The following is a 19,270-nucleotide window of genomic DNA, read 5'->3' as shown; positions in this document are numbered from 1 at the left end:
GAGAGAGAGAGAGAGAGAATAGAACACAAATGCTAGAGTGGGGAAGAGGGGGCGATGAGCCCCCTTTGACTACCAGAGCATGAAAGACTAGTACAATGACAATCTGTGATATGTGTACCCCCCCGGCCCCTTATATATGAGTGCCCAAGGTGGATGCCCAACTTAAGTGGGCAGTCGGCTCCAAACTCGGACGGCCGGAGGTACAACCTAGACTATGGGTGGCCAGCCCGGAGACACGAGCCGTACAAGGAAGTGCCCTAAATGTGTGTGAAGCAGTAGAGTGGTGTAAATCTAACAATGATTAGTATGCGTTTGAATGTTTTTGCTTGACCTCATCAATACTTCATAGACAGGTTTTGTATAGGATCGATGCATTTTGGACAACATTTTCACCTTTTATGAGATAGTTGAGTGGGCATGGCAGTTGGGACTGCTAGTGGCTATCATGCTTCTCAATTGAGAAGGCATATGAGAGAGTGCACTATGCAGAGGATGTACTTTCTTGTGTAGTCGATTTAAGGAGTTGCTGCGCTATATTGTACCGCTACCAATGCTACCCACGATTATAGGTCACAATGGGCGGAGATTTCATCTCTCTCGCTCTGTCCGGTAGTAATGCCCCTTGGCACCTTACTTGTTTTTGTATTTTGTTGAGGCCATGTCCCTCTTTCCATGGCACAACGCACATCCTCATTGGTTCATTTTGCATTTTTCATATAGGCCACCTTGCTGTACACAGAGCATTCACACTGCACTCCCCGTCTTGTACATCCCCTAGGTGATAGGTTTTTGAGCATTGCCAATGGTCTCTTTGTACATAGTATACAACCACTTTTTATGGAGAGAGAGAGAGAGAGAGAGAGAGAGAGAGAGAGAGAGAGAGAGAGAGAGAGAAATGAAATGTTATTAAGGTCTTCAAAAGGCCATAGTGACCTATGAGACCAGAAAGTTACAAGGTGGTGGATCTGATACAAAGTCAGAGTAACAAAATAACATAACAACAGTACAAAACAAAGATATATACTATGGGATCCTAGATTGGTCGATGTGAACTAAGCAAAAACTAAGCAAAAATGGGCGGCTTGTTGGGATAGCTGAATCACAAGAGATCTAGCATCGGTCGTTGGCGAATCTCATAATTTCCTCCATGGTTAGTAGTTTGACCGGGCGTCGTGCATGCCTGGCCAGCGTGCTCCGAATCGTCTGACGTAGCCTCCGTCGATGCTGTGTAGTCCTTCGCAGTCGTGGGCGCCTGGATTTCCCCAGTTCAATCGCCTGGTCGATCAGTGTGCCTCTGGTGTGAGACGAGGGGGAGCTCTGCTGTTGTGGCTCTTGCAGTTGTCCCGTGTCTGCTCTGAAGAAGTCTGTGATCCGTCTTTGAGACTGGCTAGCCTCGCCATTCATCAGGCTATCTCTGTGTCTGCGCAGCTCGAGCAAGAACAAACCTAGGCATCTTTGATCTTCGTATCCCATGACTCTTGAGAGTGGTCCAAAACCCTCTCTGAACAAGCAATGGAAGCGGCCTCGTATCTCGTAGTAGACGGGGCAGCGGCATGTATAATATAGCTCTGTCTCAGGTTCCATGTCACACAAGGGGCATGTCCTGGCCTCTGCTGGTACTCCGCTGTATCTCCCAGTCTCAATCCGCAGCTGGTGAGAAGATGTGCGTAACTGGCCAATAGCACATCGTATCCCGTGAGACAAGTGGGTATCCATGTATCTAGGTCTCGTCACAAAACCATTATCCGTAAGCTGGAGAAGGTGGTCTCTGTAGAAAGCCATCTTCGTGCCCAATTCCTATGCTGGTTGTATCCATGTCCTCATGGTGTCTAGCTGGGTCAGGTCTTGGCGGATGAGCTTGGTGATCTCTGACTGTGTAAGAGTGAGAGATGGTGCATCCAATGAGTACTGGAATGGTGGCAGCCTGTCTATGTTGAACCCATGCGCCTGAAACCATGATGTCATCTCCCCATACCAGCATGTTGTATCTCCTTGTATGGCTAACTGTCGAGAGGACTCAAGTGCTATGCGAGCATATCTGTCTCTAGGAAGTTCCCATGTGCGGTTTATGAAGGAGACTGATCTGGTGAGCGCCTCCACCACTAGTGGGGGGGGCCGCTAGCTCTGCTCGGATAATGGCCTGTGGTATTGATGCCTTGGCTCTAATGAGCCGCGAGATCATAGAGACGAGAGGTTTCTCCATGTTCCCCCATCCATCTGTGCGACCCGGCCTCCCGCGGTGATCCAATGAAGGTCCCCATATCTCAGCTCCATAGAGCAATGCTGAAGCCACCAAAGTGTCAAAGAGCCAGAGCTTCGTCCGGGGCTCCTGAAACTGAACATGCGAACACATCTTCTCCAATCTACCCAATGCTGCGTGGGCTCTAGTCAGTCTGGTCTCTGCTGCTCTTCTGAGTGAGAATGCAGGTCCGCTAAAAACCACTCCAAAGTAAGTGTAAGCATTTGTGTTCTCCACAGTCTCCTGGCCGTATGTGAATGTAGGTGATGACCTCCTGATCCACTGTTGGGTGGTATTAAACACCATAACCTTGGTTTTACCAAGGTTGACAGACAAACCACTTCCGTGGGCAAATGTATGCAAAGCATCCAATTGACGTTGCATTCCCTCTGGGGATTCGGAGATCAACACTATATCATCAGCATATAACAAAAGTGGAATCCATGTCCCTGCCAACTGTGCACCTCTATCCCCATCGCTCTCAATGTAGTCAGAAACCTCATCCACATACATACCGAAAAGAGTAGGAGAGAGCGGGCAGCCCTGCTTCACCCCAATAGTGGAGTGAACCGGTGTAGAAAGTCCCTCTGGGGTGCGCACATGCCCTACTACTGATCTGTACAATGCCATGATCCCCCAAATGAGCTCTGTGGGTACTCCCATTTCGTGTAATCTACGCATCAATCTAGCTTTGGGTACTGTGTCAAAAGCTTTGCAGAAGTCCACAAAGCTACAATAGATCCGTCTCCCATGAGATCTACCTTCCTCGATGATGGCCCAGAGTGTCAAGATATGGTCAAGAGTAGAGAAGCCTCTCCTGAACCCTGCCTGCCCAGTTGCACGCATTCCTTCCCTCTCTGCCCATCTACTCAGCTGTTGCTCAAGAATGGATGCATACAACCGTGCCAGTGTGTGCCCAATCATGATAGTGCGATAATTCCCATGCTCCATGGGGTCTCCTCACTTGAAGATAGGTACGATCGTAGATAGGCTCCAAGTGTCCGGTAGGCCCTCACACATGGCACGGTTAAACATAACTGTTAGAAGCTCTGCTAGTAGGTCTTTAGCATGCATGAAATGCTCAGCTACTAAGCCATCATGATCATATGCTCTCCCAATCCTCATCCTGTCAATAGCTTTCTTCACCATCTCAGGGTGAAAAAAACACATGTGTGTGGGCATGGATCGGGGGGGTTGGGGAGGGGTGGCTGTCCGGGTATTGTGTACAAAGATGATGCATACTGACCCCAAGTCTCTGTGGAGGAAATAGCAAGGGGGGGGGGGGGACTGCTCGTCCTGACTCAAGAATAGCTGATATAGATCCTGCTCGAGTCGAGCCAAAAAAGCCCTCTTCTTTCGCCGCACCAGGCGTCGGAAGTCAATCTGTGACTGTCTGTGAGTGATGTCCCCCAAAAGCACCTCCCTCTGAAGTCTGGCTCTAGTCTGGCGGCACTCCTCATCGTACCATCTGTTCTGAGGCATGCTCCTTGATCGGCGGCTCTGCTCAAGCTGGGTGTGTGGGTATGCTTCTGCTGCTGTATCATGTAATGTTTGTGTCAGTATAGTAGTTAGCTCCTCCAGAGGTCGCCCCGGGTCCTCAGTGCATAGGCGTCTGTAGATCCCGTCCATGTATACAGAATCAGTCTCCCGTGTGAATGTGTAGCGAGTAGGTGCTGCTACCCGTGGCCTGTGTGCTACATTGAACTGGAAGGAGATGGTCATCGACACCAGAGCATGATCCACTGCCACCCCAACCGGTTTGGGCCCAACTGTGAGATCCTGAATACTAGAGATGAGATTCGGCTGTGCCATGACATAGTCCACTGTGCTGGCTCCATGTCTGTGTGGGAAGCATGTAAAACCTCCCGCAGCAGAAAATCTCTGTAGGCTGTTCAAGATGGCCAATCCATGTGCGGTGCCCATGTCTATCAGGTGTCGCCCATACTCAGTATATTCCACATCGTGTGATAGTCTGGACAGGCCCGTCTCTACAACATCTAGCTCTCTTAGCATCTCCTCTGAAGTATCATAAAACATTGCCTGGTGATGGGCCAGTCCTAGCATTGAAGTCCCCTAGGATGATAATGTCACCATCCCTAGAGAACTCCCATATGTCATCATCCAAAATAGAGAAAGGGGACTGTCCTCTGGGTGATGCATAAACTGATGTACTCGGGGGAAAGTAGCAAATAGCTAGGTAGAGATATCTGCCTGTCTCTGCTTTCAATCTCACCCACATGTACCTAGCCTGCTCATCCCTGCGGGCTATATGTATCAGTGGCTGCAGATCCTCTCTAAATAACACTGCCACTCCCCCCGAGCCCCGCCCTCTGTGCTCTGAGCGTGTCTCCTGTCTGTAAGCTGTCTCCCACCTGTATCCACTGATGTGAGGCATGGATTGCCCAGGGGCCTGGTGTGTCTCAGAGTAAAAGATGATGTCTCTTCTAGTAAAGCTATCCTCAAAAGCACCCACATCAAGACGCATAGATCCATTACAGTTCCAGGCAGCCACTTTGAGTGTGGTCCTCTGGCACCGTCATGTGGAGCGTCGCTCTAGTATTACCACTTTTCCATCTGGGTAAAAGGCAATCTTGCCTTTTCCCCTTGCCGCTCTAATCTCCGGCATTACTTCCTGCATATGAGCGATCTGCGAGAGGGTGAGATCATCCCCGAGAAAGATGCCAGTCTCTTTAAGAGTTGGTCTTTTCTTCAAGAAGGACTTCTTCGCTTCCATGGAGGGAAAACGGAGGATAAGTGCTCTTTCTTTTGAGGTTTCTCCACTGCTTCCATTTTTCTTTATGTTGGCCACTGTCCATGCCCTTGTGTGCGTCGGCTCATGAACCCCCATCAAGGCTGTGAGTTCTTTTACTTCTTCGTCCACATTGCCTTTGTCTTTAAGACCGCAAATTCTCACATGTAAAGCGCGCACCCGTCTTCTTTGCTCCTCCTCTAGTGTCTGATTAATGATAGTGGGTGTGGACATGGGCGTTATCTCCTTGCCTTTTCCTTTCTTGGCCACCTTGATCCATTTCTCGGCTTCATCCGCCTTCTGTTGAGTTTTGGTAAGAACATCCACCCAAGAAGTCGTCATTTCTTTGTGTTGCTCTTCTCCCTCTTTGATGGCCCGTACTTGCTCCTTGATCGTGTTGATTTCTTCGATTACTGAGGGTTGCAATTCGCCCTCTTCGAGTGTGTTTCTTGATCGTGCTTCGGCGAGATCTTTCTTGAGTGACGCAATCTCTTCATCTTGAGTCGTCACTCGGTCTTCCAACGTACTTATCTTGCTCTCTTGGATCAGCACGCGTCCTTCGAGCATGTTTATTGTGCCCAAGAGATTGCGGTTCATCTTGGTAATGGTCTCCGTCATTTCCTCTTTGCACTTTTGAATGGCATCCTCTAGGGGGTCGGCTTTATCGTTCAGCTTCCTCATGCTTGATCGCCGTCCGCAAAGGAGTCACTAAACGTACGTGTGCACCCACACTAGCAGCGGGCGCGGTAGCTGGGCGAGTGGGGGAGCGTGAGGAGGTATGGCAAGGGAGGGGCAGCGATAGAGTACAGACGAGAGAGAGAAAGAGAGAGAGAGAGAGAGAGAGAGAGAGAGAGAGAGAGAGGGAGGGGGGGGATATGGCAAACTTAACCAGTTTACCTTAAGGCTTAAAATCTCTTTAAACTTGAACGCAAAGAGAATGCTCTTAAGGCTTCTTAAACTTAAAATTTATCTTAAGGCTATAAAAAAAAAAATAATAATAATAAAAAAAATTGACTTCCTACACGTAGAAGAAAAATGGGGAAGGGGGGGGGGGGGGGGTGGTGGGCCGGCTGCTGGACTTGCTATGCGTAGAAGAGCTGGACATGCTACGCGTGGGGCAGTCGGGTGTGGGGGGAGCCCGTCTGGGCAGCAGGTCACGGCTGTGGCATTGCGACCAGGGGAGCAGCGCGAGAGGGACCACCTGCGCGTAGCGCGAGAGCAGAGGGGTCAGGGCATCGCAGCAGAGGAGTACGCGCAGCACGAGAGCAGAGGGAGTGGGAGTGACGCGAGGGGAGGTGGGACTGCAGGGGCAGCGCGGCGGGGAGCGGGGAGCAGGGGCGGGGCTGCAGGCGGAGCGCGAGGGGGGGGGGGGGGGGGGGGGGGCGTGGTTGCAGAGGCAGCACGAGGGGGGGCGGGGCAGCGCGGCGGGGAGCGGGGAGCAGGGGCAGCGCTACAGAGAGAGAGAGAGAGAGAGAGAGAGAGAGCCAAGAGCAATAACTCAATAACAATCTGGAGAACTCAAAATGCTCTTACAATTGGATAATGAGATAAAGGGGCAGAGGGTCACTAATATAGTAGTGGGGCTGACTCATTCTCTAATAAGTTGCTACATGATAAAAAAAGTGACAAGTGGCATAGAAAGCTAATACATCAGCCACCTCAGCTAAAAATATGCCACATCATCTAAAAGGCTAATAAATGGACAAAAGTGAATTAGCTAGCCTCTGTAAACTAATGCTAAAAGAAATGTTGATAACCTTCCAACTAATCCATCTTATTTTCTAAACTAAGTGTCTTTTGAAGAGTATTTCCGAGGTTGAAGTAGAATTTTAGAGCTGATATTCTGTATATTCATGTTACAACCTCATCTCTTCTGGATTTTTTGCACTTCAGGCAGCTGAGGAATGTAGTGCAGTCTTGGAGTTGGATCCCAAACACACAGGGGCCTTGATGCTACGAGCACAAACTCTAGTGGCAATGAAGGACTATCATTCGGCGCTGTTTGATGTGAATCGACTTCTGGAGATTAATCCATCATCAGATGTTTACCGCAATCTCCAGGCTCGGTTAAGGACCCAAGTGGTAATGTTTTACTCCATGCCCATTGGGTCATTTTTGTGTGTGCTTTTATGAACCTGGAGTATATGCTCTAGTTTTGTGGCATAATCACGTGCCAGTATTGTTTTGAGTAGAATTTACTGTGAAATTAATTATCATGGAGTGTATTGACCGGGGTTTGTGTTTAATGTTATGGAATCTGTTGTCTTGGTTACATTAAGTTCTAACTTCTCAACTCATGGCATCTGTTAGTCTTATTCAAATGTTTGTGAAATGATGAACTTGATTATATTACAAATCTCTTAAATTGTTCTATAATCTATGTTTTTTTTTAATGGCACAGTTTTTGGTATAGATTTGTATGTACCTTAAAAATAATTTCGTATAGTATTTGGCACCTTACAGACTGAACATTATGTAACCTTACCACCTTGGCCAAGCTGTAGTAAGCTGCTCACATAGGTGAGGAAAGGTCTAGCAATGTGCGTCTCCTCTTCTGCAATCCCTTATTGTGTGTATGAATCTTGCAATGATAGTGTTTACTCCAACTTGACTCTGTCCTACTTATAATTGTAAATGCTAGGATTTCACTAAAGTTTTACTTGTGTCTCTTGATTTGTGGTGTGTTTTGACATGACTTTGTAAGTGCCCGTTGCCGAGCTAGCTCCTAGTAGCTACGCCTATGGACACTATCAAAACCCTTTAGGTCTAGTACGTCATCATGAAAAATGCAAGCCTAGCACTCTATGGTATCCTAGTTATGGCTTTCTTACTTGGGTTTCTATTCTTCATTGAATATAAGTGGATGACTGAATACTATTATGTGGGAGGAGTTAGTGCCAATGGTTTTGGACCATGAGGAATAGGTCAAATACTAAGTTAATTCGAGATGTTCTAAGTCTATCGAGGCTTTGCCTGCAGATTCCAAAGGAAAACAGAAGGTTGGATAGAGTGAGCCATGTTCTTCGAAGATCGATGCAGAGCGGGAAGCCTTGAAAGCTCAGAGACAAATTGCAATTTGCAACAATTGTGGAGAGAAAGGTCATTAATGGAGGAAATGTCCCTTGCGGAGAGTGGAGTCTGTAGCAGTGACTCCAACACTTGCCTTTATTAGACAGATGGTGATTCCTCAGGAGCATGTACCTTTGGAGCAGGAGAGATTTTACTTTTCCCTCGATTCTCGATATTGGATCATTGACAGTGGTGCTGTTAGGCACATGACTTCTCTCTGTTAGGCAACTGAACAGAGACACACACACACACACACACACACACAGAGAGAGAGAGAGAGAGAGAGAGAGAGAGAGAGAGAGAGAGAATCCACGCGAGGGATACAGAGTGGCGGAGTTCTCCTCCTAGAGAGTATTAGCCCCAAAACCGTGGCATCCCTTTCGGTTTTTCTTTTATATTGCTTCAACATGTTACAAGTGTTGCGTGCTTCATTGATTGAAACTGAATACAATAGGCTCCTTATATAGGAGACGAAGAGGCATGTCTCTAGAGCGAAGAGTTGTGACTATCCAAGTTTAGGAGTCCTCCTTGACATGTCACTTCTCGTGTTTGCAACCATGAGAAAGTGTATGATGCATCTAGGTCACAATCGTGACATATTATATTGGCTTGTAATAGCTCTATACATGTGGCCATTGTTTATAGTCCGTACGTACCTATGTATTGTTTTAAGCCGAAGTCACATATTGCTGCAGTATGGGGATCAAGTTGCTTCTATAGCAGGTTTTTTGTTAGCTATGCAGGAAATGCTCACAAGTGCCGAGGATAGCATAAAGACTGCAACACGTACTTTAAATAATCTTTTGGGTATTGTGGACTGTTCCAAATCCTAGAGAAGATAAGTGCCATGTCCTATAAGTTGGAGCCACCCTCACGTCTTAGCGTCGACATCAGGCTTTTAAAGGAACGTTTGGGTTAGGATGAACTGGCTATTCCCCTTGAGGAAGTTATTACTTAAGAGGATATGAATTGGTATTTTCCACTTGAACTTGAGTTGGTCCTTGACCAAATGGTAAAGTGGTTTTGTTGGACCTCTTATTCAGAGTACGTGTCACTTGATCAAGTAGAAACATATACTCGAGTCGGCTGCGACTTAGGGGTTAGTGAGGTATTTAAAGCATAGTTACCCGGAATGGGAAATCGGAATGGGGAACGGGGAACGACAACATGCATGAAATGCCATTCCCTGTTTCAGATACTCACGCTTGAAACACGGAACAGGGATCCGGAACTGGAAATTGGGATGGGAACAAGGAACGGGGACCTGAAAATGGCCATTCCCTGTAACTATGATTTAAAGAGTTGGTTCCCAAGGTCATTTCCAAGGAAATTGCTGAGAACCACAATTTGATATAAGGGGGGAAGTGTTACGTCCCTAGGCATCCGGATGGGCATCCGAGTAGAGTATGACTGGCCTTGCATGTGAACACACCCGTAGTTGAATGGAGGTTAAGGAATCCTATAAATAGGACCCTAGGTTCATTTGTGAGCTATCTGGTGTGATCATCATACTTGGACTATGGGCCCTTGGTAGTGCTTGCTCAGATATCCAAGCTAGGGTGTGGGCTGGTGGAATGGGATGCCAATCCTTGAGGAGAGGTACTAGGCCACAATAGGTGCGAGATCCCAGGCTTGGGGCCAGTTAGGCTCTCTGGATGCGAGGCGAGTTGGATATCTATCCCTTATGTTGTTTTATGTGCGTGGAAGGCTTGTGTCATGTCATGTGTGTAGGATGGATCCTTGGGGAGCGCAGGGCCCCCCAATTGCGTGCCTCCCTGCCCACCACACCCTGCCTGCCTTTACTCGCTATACCAGTCTTTCAACGGGCACCTGCAGCTGCCTGCCGGCCTGCATCCTCACTGACACAAGCTCTCTGCTCTGCCTCAATTCCTCTTGCAATTTGACAGCTCCCATCTGGTTTTTGTATTCCTTCTTTTTTTCTTCTCTGTTTGTAGTGTCATTCTTGTTTTTGTTTGCTGTTTCTTATTTGTGGTTTTCTTTTTGTATTTTGGTGTGCTCGAATGCTGATTGGGTGGGTGAGTATCAGTGTGAGTGTGGGCACGTGTGTCAGTGTGCAGCCCGTGTTGTCTTTGGGAGTGGTTTGCCCCCTTGAGATATCTCAGTTTTTTATTCCTTTTTCCATTGGCCTTTGTGATTGCGTATGAGGTCTCATGTAACAGTTTTTACTTCCCCTTGGGTAGGCGCCATTTTGGGTGCTCCAAGGGGGGTCAAGGAGTAGAATATTAGCTATGCTTTGAGAGAGAGAGAAATGAAAATGATACAAAGTGGTGGATCTGATACAAAGTCAGAGTAACAAAATAGCCTAATAACAGTACAAAACAAAGATATCTACTATGGGGGCCTAAGTTGGTCGATGTGAGCCAAGCATAAGATTAAGCGGGAAAATTTGGGTGGTTTGTTGGGATGGTTGAATCACAAGAGATCTAGCATTGGTCGTTGGCGAATCTCATCAATTTCCTCGATGGTTAGTAGTCTGACCGGGCGTCGTGCATGCCTGACCAGCGTGCTCCGAATTTTCTGTCGTAGAACCCGTTGATGCTGTGGGCGCCTGGATTTCCCTAGTTCAATCGCTCGGTCAATCAGTGTGCCTCTCGTGTGAGAGGAGGGGGAGCTCTGTTGTGGGAGTGGCTCTTGCGGCCGTCCCGTGCCTGCTTTGAAGAAGTCTGTGATCCGTCTTTGAGACTGGCTAGCCTCGCCATTCATCAGGCTATCTCTATGTCTGCGCAGCTCGAGTAAGAACAAACCCAGACATCTCTGATCTTCGTATCCCATGACTCTTGAGAGTGGTCCAAAACCCTCTCTGAACAGGCAGTGGAAGCGACCTCGTATCTCGTAGTAGACGGGGCAGCGGCATGTATAGTGTAGCTCTGTCTCAGGTTCCGTGTTACACAAGGGGCATGTCCTGTCCTCTGCTGGTACTCCGCTGTACCTCCCAGTCTCAATCCGCAAAGAGAGAGAGAGAGAGAGAGAGAGAGAGAGAGAGAGAGAGAGAGAGAGAGAGAGAGAGAGAGAGATCCCTAACACTCAATTCTGCACCGCGCCTCGCATGCGGGTGTGCCTGTCATGTCGACACCTGCTGTTTCAATGTTGCTCGTTGCCCTCTGCGTCATGCTTCTACACGAGTTAACTCAAGAGGCTTCGTCGACCCTCCTCCCCTCCCCCCCCGGGGCTGCTTTTTGTGCTACCTGTGCCATTTTGTTTGTTTTCCGTTTTATTCTTTGTACCCGTTTTACTGTTTGCTGCTTGTTTGCTTGCAACTTTGTTTGTTTTGTATGTATTGCATGTGCATTGGGTTCTGCTTGTGCTTGGTGTGTGTGTGGGTGCGTGCATGCGAGTGGGATGTGTGTATGTCCATCTGTTCTGCAAGTTTTCTTCCAAGTTCTTTCTGGTTTTCACCTGTTTGTGTGCACTTGGCGATAGGTCTTGTGTGTGTGTGGGGAGGTGTCAGGGTGGTTATTGCCAGGGATGGCTTTGAGGCTGTCTCTCTCCCAGAGTTTGATTCAGAGTGGAGGTGTGCAGATGCGGAGTCTGATATTGGAGATTCTTTGGTGGAGTTTTTGGGCTCTTTGTCGAAAGTCTGGGTGGCCTGTTTCTACTTCAACTCTTTGCTACAATCGTCCCTTCCTCATTTGTCCCTTGCTTTTGGTGTCTTGCCCTTATTTTATTAACTCTGTATCATTGGTGGTTTTCCCATATGGTTTGTTTTTCCTGTATAGCTGAGGGGTTTTTCACTTCCAGTTCCTATTTTATTTTCTGTCGCCTATGGGCTGGATGGCGAATGAGGCATAAGGGATTGATCGGTGGATTGATAATTTTTTTTGTGTATAATACAGTCACTGGCTCCCATACCTGAAGGAGAGGATGAGATGACTGAAGATGCCAAAGCTGAGACTTCAGAATCTCCTACATCACCGTTGCCTACAGCAGATTCAGATGCAGCTGTGAAGGGCTGGGAAGCCATACCAAAACCAAAAGGGCATTCTCGGCTGGACTATTCTCAATGGGACAGTATTGTGGGTGGTATCAGTGACAGTGACGATGAGGATGAGGATGATGATGAGGGTGACTCACCCCCACAGTTCAAGTTCAGACTAAAGACTGTAGGGCTGAAATCTGTGGATAAGAGATAAGACCTTAGAATGGCATGTGTATTTGAATCCCCATTGAAACCAGCTTCTCTAGTTATGTCATATTTCTGACAGATGATTTTTTGCATTGCTTTGTAAGTAGGTGTTGGAGGCTGCGGAGGTCATCGCAAGCTTTTTTCAGGCTTCGAAGCTTGGTTTGTAAATTGTAAATATAAATATTCTGATTTTAGAATCACAACCGAGAGGATATCTTTGAGTGGCGTCTATTTAAAAAGCTCCTCTTCTGTGGTGCAATTGTGCAAGTAATGGGGCCTTGGTTGTGTTGTGTCTCATGGCATTTCGACTAAATGCAGTAGAACAATTTATGATATTGAGAAAGCAGAAATTTGAATCACTAGTGTTGATTATATATGGCACGATGTCTCTTGGATGATTAAATGACTAACTCATGCAGGTCCTAAGTTCGTAAATCAATTTCAAAATAGGATAAAAGAGGTGGACAATGTTGTATACTTGGGCATTATACAGTGCTATGGGTTTATCCGCTTTGATTGATCATCTGACAGACATTCTCCATTTCGTACAATGTCTTTAATTTTTTGAAGAGTTCCAAGTTTGGAGGTTAGATGAAAGGGAAGAAATCTGTGTTGACCATGAGCAAATGGGCAATGTTTGGGGACCAGCCTTAGTTTTTGGTAGTGCCAATTTGCTTGCTATGGGATGCTATTTACTAGTAAGCCTTTTAGGGCCTATTGGGTAATGTTTTTAGATCTATGCTGCTGGTTTTATTCTATCCTCTTTTTCCTTTCTTTGAGGGAAGGGGGGGGGGGGGAGATGATGGATGCACAGCTCTGAAGGGCATGGCTGCCTGTCGTGGGATTAGTGGCCCAGGTGGAAAGGGAGTATCTTGATGCCTTGCCTTCCTAATCACACATACTTGTGATTGAAGAAAACAAGCAACAATCTAAGGATAGGTCTTCTTCCCAAGATTTCTCTCAAAAGACCTCCTTCTAGGGTTGGTCATCTAGATTCGGCATGGATTTGAGCAAAAATCTAAGATAATCAGAGTGAATTTAAACTTGGTAGTTTGGGATTTGGATCAACCAAGGTACTAGTTTCTTCCATCATTCTCTATACCAAGGCATATGTTTGCAAAATCCATCTCTAGCGTAAGGGAGCTTACTATACAGGTGTACGCATGGACCTACCTTGCCTTATCCAAATCCTGCTCAGGAGTTCCTTCACATAATAGCTTAGCATTTGCATAAAGCCATTCTGCCCCAACCTTCCCATTACAAATATAGTAGGATATGATCAAATCCGAAGGTAGTTGAAGCTTTGTGAAGCAGGGGAAAATGGAACTTGAAGACAAATTGGATCAGGACAACTAGCCACTTTGGGCGTACATGATGCAACATGTCCTTGTTGCAAAGGGTGTTTGGAACATTGCACGTGGTTTTGATAATCAACATTTTTGACTGTCAGTGTAGATGGTGTTGGACAGGATAGGTGTTGGTAGTGTCTTGTCCAACACCCAAATTAGCCCAAGCCATACACACTCAATTGTAGCTCTGAAGAATGCCCTATACTCAGCCTTGCAATTGGAAGTGGCTAGTGGGTTACTTCTTGCTCAATCATCATATGCATGAATTGTTCGAGCATGAAACAAAAACCACTCGTGGACACGCGTATCATAACAGTGGGTTGCTTCTTGCTCAATCATCATATGCATGAATTGTTGAGCATGAAACATAAACCACTCGTGGACACTCGTATCATAATAGCCAACCCAATGTGAGTTCGGAAAAGCATGTAAATCTGGCGGCAATGATCTGCCCCTTAGGATAAAACAACCCAAGATGTAAAGTGCCACTCAAGTATAGCGAAAAATGACAGCCTGCCAAGGCTTAGGCCTTGGGCTATGCATAAATCTACTGACTTGTGAGACTGCAAACTGAATATCCGGCCTCGTGTTGCATACATAAATAAGGCATCCAACAACAATTTGATAAAGAGGCATCGGCACGATCACAAGCATCATGAAGACTCAATAATCCATGGGAGTGGCAATCCTCAAGTCCAAACTTACACATCAATGTCTCTATGTAACTTGTCTGACACAAGGCAATACCACCATCACACTGCTTAAATTGTATGCCTAAGTTATGATGCAACAACCCCAAATCTTTCATCTTGAAAGTAGCATTCAAATCAGCCTTAAATTCAACAATATTCACCTCATTTGAACCAGTGATCAACATATAATCCACATATAGAACAACATTGGAAGTACATCGCCGTCACACTTTACATACAATGTGCTATCTGTTGTACTGTTACAAAAGCCTCGTTTAACTAAATAAGTGTTAGCTTCCTCATACTAAGCACAAGAAGATTGCTTCAACCATACAAAGCTTTCTTACATTTGCATACTGTATCTTCCTGCCCGTTAATGATAAAACCGTGAGGCTATCTTACATAAACTTCCTCGAATATGTCACCATTCAAGAAAGCAGTAACAATATTTAATTGATGTATATCCATCCAAAATGAGCTACCAATGCACATGAAAATGTAATGGAATTAGCCTTTTAACTTGACTTGGAGCGGAAAGTGAATAACATATTGAGCATTTCCTTGAGCATTCCTTTGTCTATAGATGTAGAGTGAGAAAGAAAGTGCTTGAATGGAGAGAGCAACACTAACACATTACTTCATTAACATGGCCTGAATAATACTTGTAAAAGAGTGTGAGAGTTTAGAGAAATTATTACCAATAGAGGACCGGATTAGTTAGAGCCGATCCCCCCTCCAATAGGCATTTGTATTATAAATTCTTCCATGACGAAAGACTTGTTTACAATACAACTTATTGTGTTCCTTGAAATCTTCTCGATGAGGTGAAGATGGCAAGCTTCACTCACCAAGCATTAGCATTGTAACAACAATAAACATGATTAGCATGAACTTGAAGAATTCCCAGCCTCAATCCCAAGACCTCAAACACCATGAAAGGAGAGGAGAGCTGGCAGGGAGTGAGGAAGAAGAGAGAAGTAGAAGTAGCTCTACGAGAAAGCAATAACCCCTTGCACATATTCATTTATAGCTCTTGTAGCATAGCTTAGCATAGTGATAATGGAGATTAGAGAGATTGATAAGCAAGCATAAGCATTCTCTTGTATGGATTTGCATCCATAGCCAAGAGCTAGTTGTAGTAGGCACTCAACTTCTCAAGCTTGGAGAAGGAGATGGAGTTCTTGCTTCACAAGAGTGTGTGAAGAGAAGAATGAGAGATGGAGAAGGCTCGTGGGATGCTCAAATATGAGAGAGAGAGAGAGAGAGAGAGAGAGAGAGAGAGAGCTTGGTCGACCCCCTTTCCTAGGCTTTCCTTGAAGAGAGAGAGAGAGAGAGAGAGAGGTAGCTTGGTCGACCCCCTTTCCTAGGCTTTCCTTGAAGCTCATTGGGCCATGTAGCCCTCTAGCCAATGAGAACTTGGGTCCCTTTGGGGCAAGGTGTGTAGCCTCTTGACAAGTGTCCTTCTTTCCCTCTTGTGAGGTTAAGCTAGCACCCCCCTTGCTTAAGCACAACCCTTGCCTGCTTGAGCAATGTGCCTCTACACCTGACATGTGGCCCCTTTCCTCTCATGAGAGTATGGGCCCTTGGTGAAGTGCACACATACTACCCACATCCCTCCTTTGTAGGGCTCGTCCCCTTATTTGTAGCAAGTTCTGTAGACTTGGTGTGTAATGGAAATTGCCTATGAACTTTGTGAGAGTAGCGGAATTAGTAAATTAGGTGAAGCATTTTTGAGAGATTCTTTGTGAGCATAGCGGTTGAACTTAATTGATGGTAGCAACATAAACATGGTACTTAGTTAACTTGGCATGAACAATACTTTTGCAAGAGAGAGTTTAGAGAACGTGACAATAGTTGAGGACCGGATTCATATGGAGCCGGTCCCCCCTCCAATAGGCATTTGTATTATAGTTTCTCCCATCAAGAGAGACTTGGTACAATACAATCTTTGTGTTCCTTGTAACCTGGGTGATGCAATGAAGATGGAAGCTTCATGCATCACAAGCATAACATAAACTTAAAGAAAGCATTAACTATCCCAAGCCTCAGTTCCAAGGCCTCAAACACCTTCGAAGGTGAAGAGAGCTAGCGGGGAATGAGGATAAGGAAGAGGAAGAAGAAACATTCCATAGGAGAAAGAAATAATTCCTCACTTATCATTACTCTTCTTGCTAGCATACATAATAGCATAGTAATGAAGATGGAGAAGATGGCAAGCTTAAGCATTGAAGCATGACTCTTGGTTGGATTTGCATTCCATAGCCAAGAGTGTTGGTGTAGGCTTTCACTCTCACAAGCTTGGAGAAGGAGGTGTTGTTCCTCAACTTTCACCAAGTGAGAATGGGTTTGCAAATGAGTGTGTGTGTGGAGTATATCCCCCCTAGCACCCCCCCTCCTTGCTTTGGGCGAGTGGTGACCTTTCTGCATGTTGCAAGCTCATTGGACCCCTCTCCCCCTAGCCAATCACATGCAGCATGCAGTCAAGTACATGGGTAGTCTTTTGACAAGTGTCCTCCTTACACCTTAGAGAGAGAGAGAGAGAGAGCTTGAAAATATCTAGATATTTGTTAGATGAAAGTAGAAGCTCATTGGACCCGTCTTTAGCCCAACCAATAGCATTCAAGCACACCCTGTGGTTAAGCTTAGTGAGAGTCTAACATGTGTCCCATGTGCTCTTTTATGATTCCCCTAACTTTGAGATTTTTATGGATAGGAAGTTTCTCAAGCAACTTTCTCATTAAGTGTGTAGGTTCTCTTTTTGACTCAAGCATCTTACCCCCCATGCATATGAAGCTTCTCAAGAAACTTCCTCGTTAAATGTGACAAGTACCTCAATTACCTTAGTCATCAAGCATGGCAAGCACCTTAGGTGGTGTTCCCACCTCAAGCACAGCCCTAGCTTGCTTAAGCTTAGGTTGAGCTCCCACCTCAAGCACATCTCTAGCTTGCCTAAGTTTAGGTTGGGTTCCCACCTCAAGCACAGCCCTAGCTTGCTTAAGGTTCTCACCTCAAGCACGGCCCTAGCTTGCTTAAGTTAGGTCGGGTTCCCACCTCAAGCTCAGCCCTAGTTTGCTTAAGGTCAAAGGACTTTTAACACTAACCATTGGAGGTCTTTAATGAAGGTAACCCTAAGGTCTTTTAAGTTTCATTAGTTAATCTGGCTCTTTGACAGACCATCTCTCATTTGGGCCCCTTTACCATTGGCCCCGTGTTGAGATAGATCCATAAGCACATGTCTATATTCTAACCCTCAAGCATGACAAGCACCTTAGGTGGAGTTCCCACCTCAAGCACAGCCCTAGCTTGCTTAAGTTTAGATCGAGTTCCCACCTCAAGCACATCCCTAGCTTGCGTAAGTTTAGGTCGGGTTCCCACCTCAAGCACAATCCTAGCTTGCTTAAGGTTCCCACCTCAAGCACAGCCCTAGCTTGCTTAAGTTTAGGTCGGGTTCCCACCTCAAGGTCAGCCCTAGTTTGCTTAAGGTCAAAGGACTTTTAACACTAACCATTGGAGGTCTTTAATGAAGCTAACCCTAAGGTCTTTTAAGCTTCATTAGTTAACCTTGCTCTTTGATAGACCATCTCTCATTTGGGCCCCTTTACCATTGGCTCCGTGTTTATATAGATCCGTAAGCACATGTCTATATTCCTCCGTTTATTATCCCATATTAAATGATCAGTTTAATATGAGAAAATCATTTGGGTTGGTTAGATATTAGATATCTAATGACATTAGCTCTCTCTTGAAATCATAGTCGTCCTCGACTATGAGTTAAAAGAGATAAAGTCATAGTCACTAGTCAATTTGTCTTAGCGGGTAGAGGATCCCTTTTTACCCTACGACATCATTCCAAGATGGATGACTAATCCATTTGGTACTTGGGAGAAATAGCTGCCGCAAGCATGTCTGCTCTTTAGTCCATTTCATCCTCCCAAGTAGAGTGACAAATTCTACATGGTGTTTGAGAGACGTCGTCATCCCAAACATGATTCTTAGTATGTAGACTACTTAAATTTTATGCACAATAAAGAGAGAATTAGTTTTATAAGACAAAAACATTGATTATTTAAAAGAAACATGTACATTTGGTTACTCTAATGTAGTATTGTAAGCGTTGACAAGGTTCATACTATCCTCAAGATGGATTCCTTGCATCCATCTAGCATCTTCAAAAGGATAATTTTTGAACTTAATAAGACACCGTCGGATAATCTTACCATGTTGTAGTACCTTGTTTTCATGCCGAAGGATAGCTTCGGGTTGTAGTACCTCTTCTTGATCTTTGATTTCGGGAGGGTCTTCAATAATTGGTTCATTTGGAGGCTCTCCTTTGTAGGGCTTGAGTAGGCTCACATGAAAAGCATTGTGTATGAGCCAATGGTTAGGTAACTTGAGTTGATAAGCCACCTTATTGATTGGCTTCAAAATTTGAAAAGGACCATAGTATCTTTTTGCTAGTTTAGCATAATACTTTTGATGGCCCGTAGGACTTTTGCCCGTCGTTTGTCTCAATCGAGCCTTAGGAAACTTAAGTAAGACCCAATCATTTTCTTTGAACGTTAAGGCCCTTCTGTGCTTGTCAGCGGCAGCTTTTTGCCTTAGCTGGGAGATGGATATAGCCTCCTTAATCTTTTGAAAAGATGTTTACAGGTCACGGCTATACTCATCGATAGCGAAGATCTTCCCATGTACTTTAAGTAGCAAGGGACTTTTAGGTCTTCCTTGATTTCAAAAGGTGCTTTTCTCATAGAAGTATGGGTAGTATTATTATACGCATACTCTACAAGAGGTAAGTACTTTTCCCATTGTGAGCGTTGATCTACTGCTGTAACATAGGTCTTTAGTAGATCAAGAATCATAAGATCTCACTTTGGCCATCCATTTGTGGGTGATAGGCCGAAGAGAAATTCAATCTTGTACCTAGATTTTCGAAGAGACCTTTCCAGAAATTATTGGTCATTCTAGGATCTCTATCTGACACGATGGATGTTGGCAATCCATGGTATTTGAAAATCTGTGATATGAAGA

General features: G+C 45.5%; 1 protein-coding gene across 1 annotated transcript in view; it reads left to right on the top strand.

Annotated features, from left to right (window-relative positions):
• The window catches only part of LOC147453912 (uncharacterized), a 33,246-nt gene extending 20,774 nt beyond the window's left edge, over positions 1-12,472 (top strand). Inside the window, exons 2-5 of the mRNA XM_086515979.1 lie at positions 6,882-7,070; positions 11,912-12,140; positions 12,210-12,220; positions 12,309-12,472. Of these exons, the coding sequence (XP_086372105.1) occupies positions 6,882-7,070; positions 11,912-12,140; positions 12,210-12,220; positions 12,309-12,368 (489 nt within the window). The 3' untranslated portion in view covers positions 12,369-12,472. The remainder of the gene's footprint in view (positions 1-6,881; positions 7,071-11,911; positions 12,141-12,209; positions 12,221-12,308) is intronic.
• Positions 12,473-19,270: the final 6,798 nt, after the last annotated feature.

Source organism: Adiantum capillus-veneris, chromosome 7 (genome assembly GCF_014529385.1).
Source record: "Adiantum capillus-veneris isolate H3 chromosome 7, ASM1452938v2, whole genome shotgun sequence".
NCBI classification, from domain to species: Eukaryota; Viridiplantae; Streptophyta; class Polypodiopsida; order Polypodiales; family Pteridaceae; genus Adiantum; species Adiantum capillus-veneris.
Note: the sequence above shows the minus strand (reverse complement) of the source record. Positions and strands in the feature narration are given on the sequence as shown.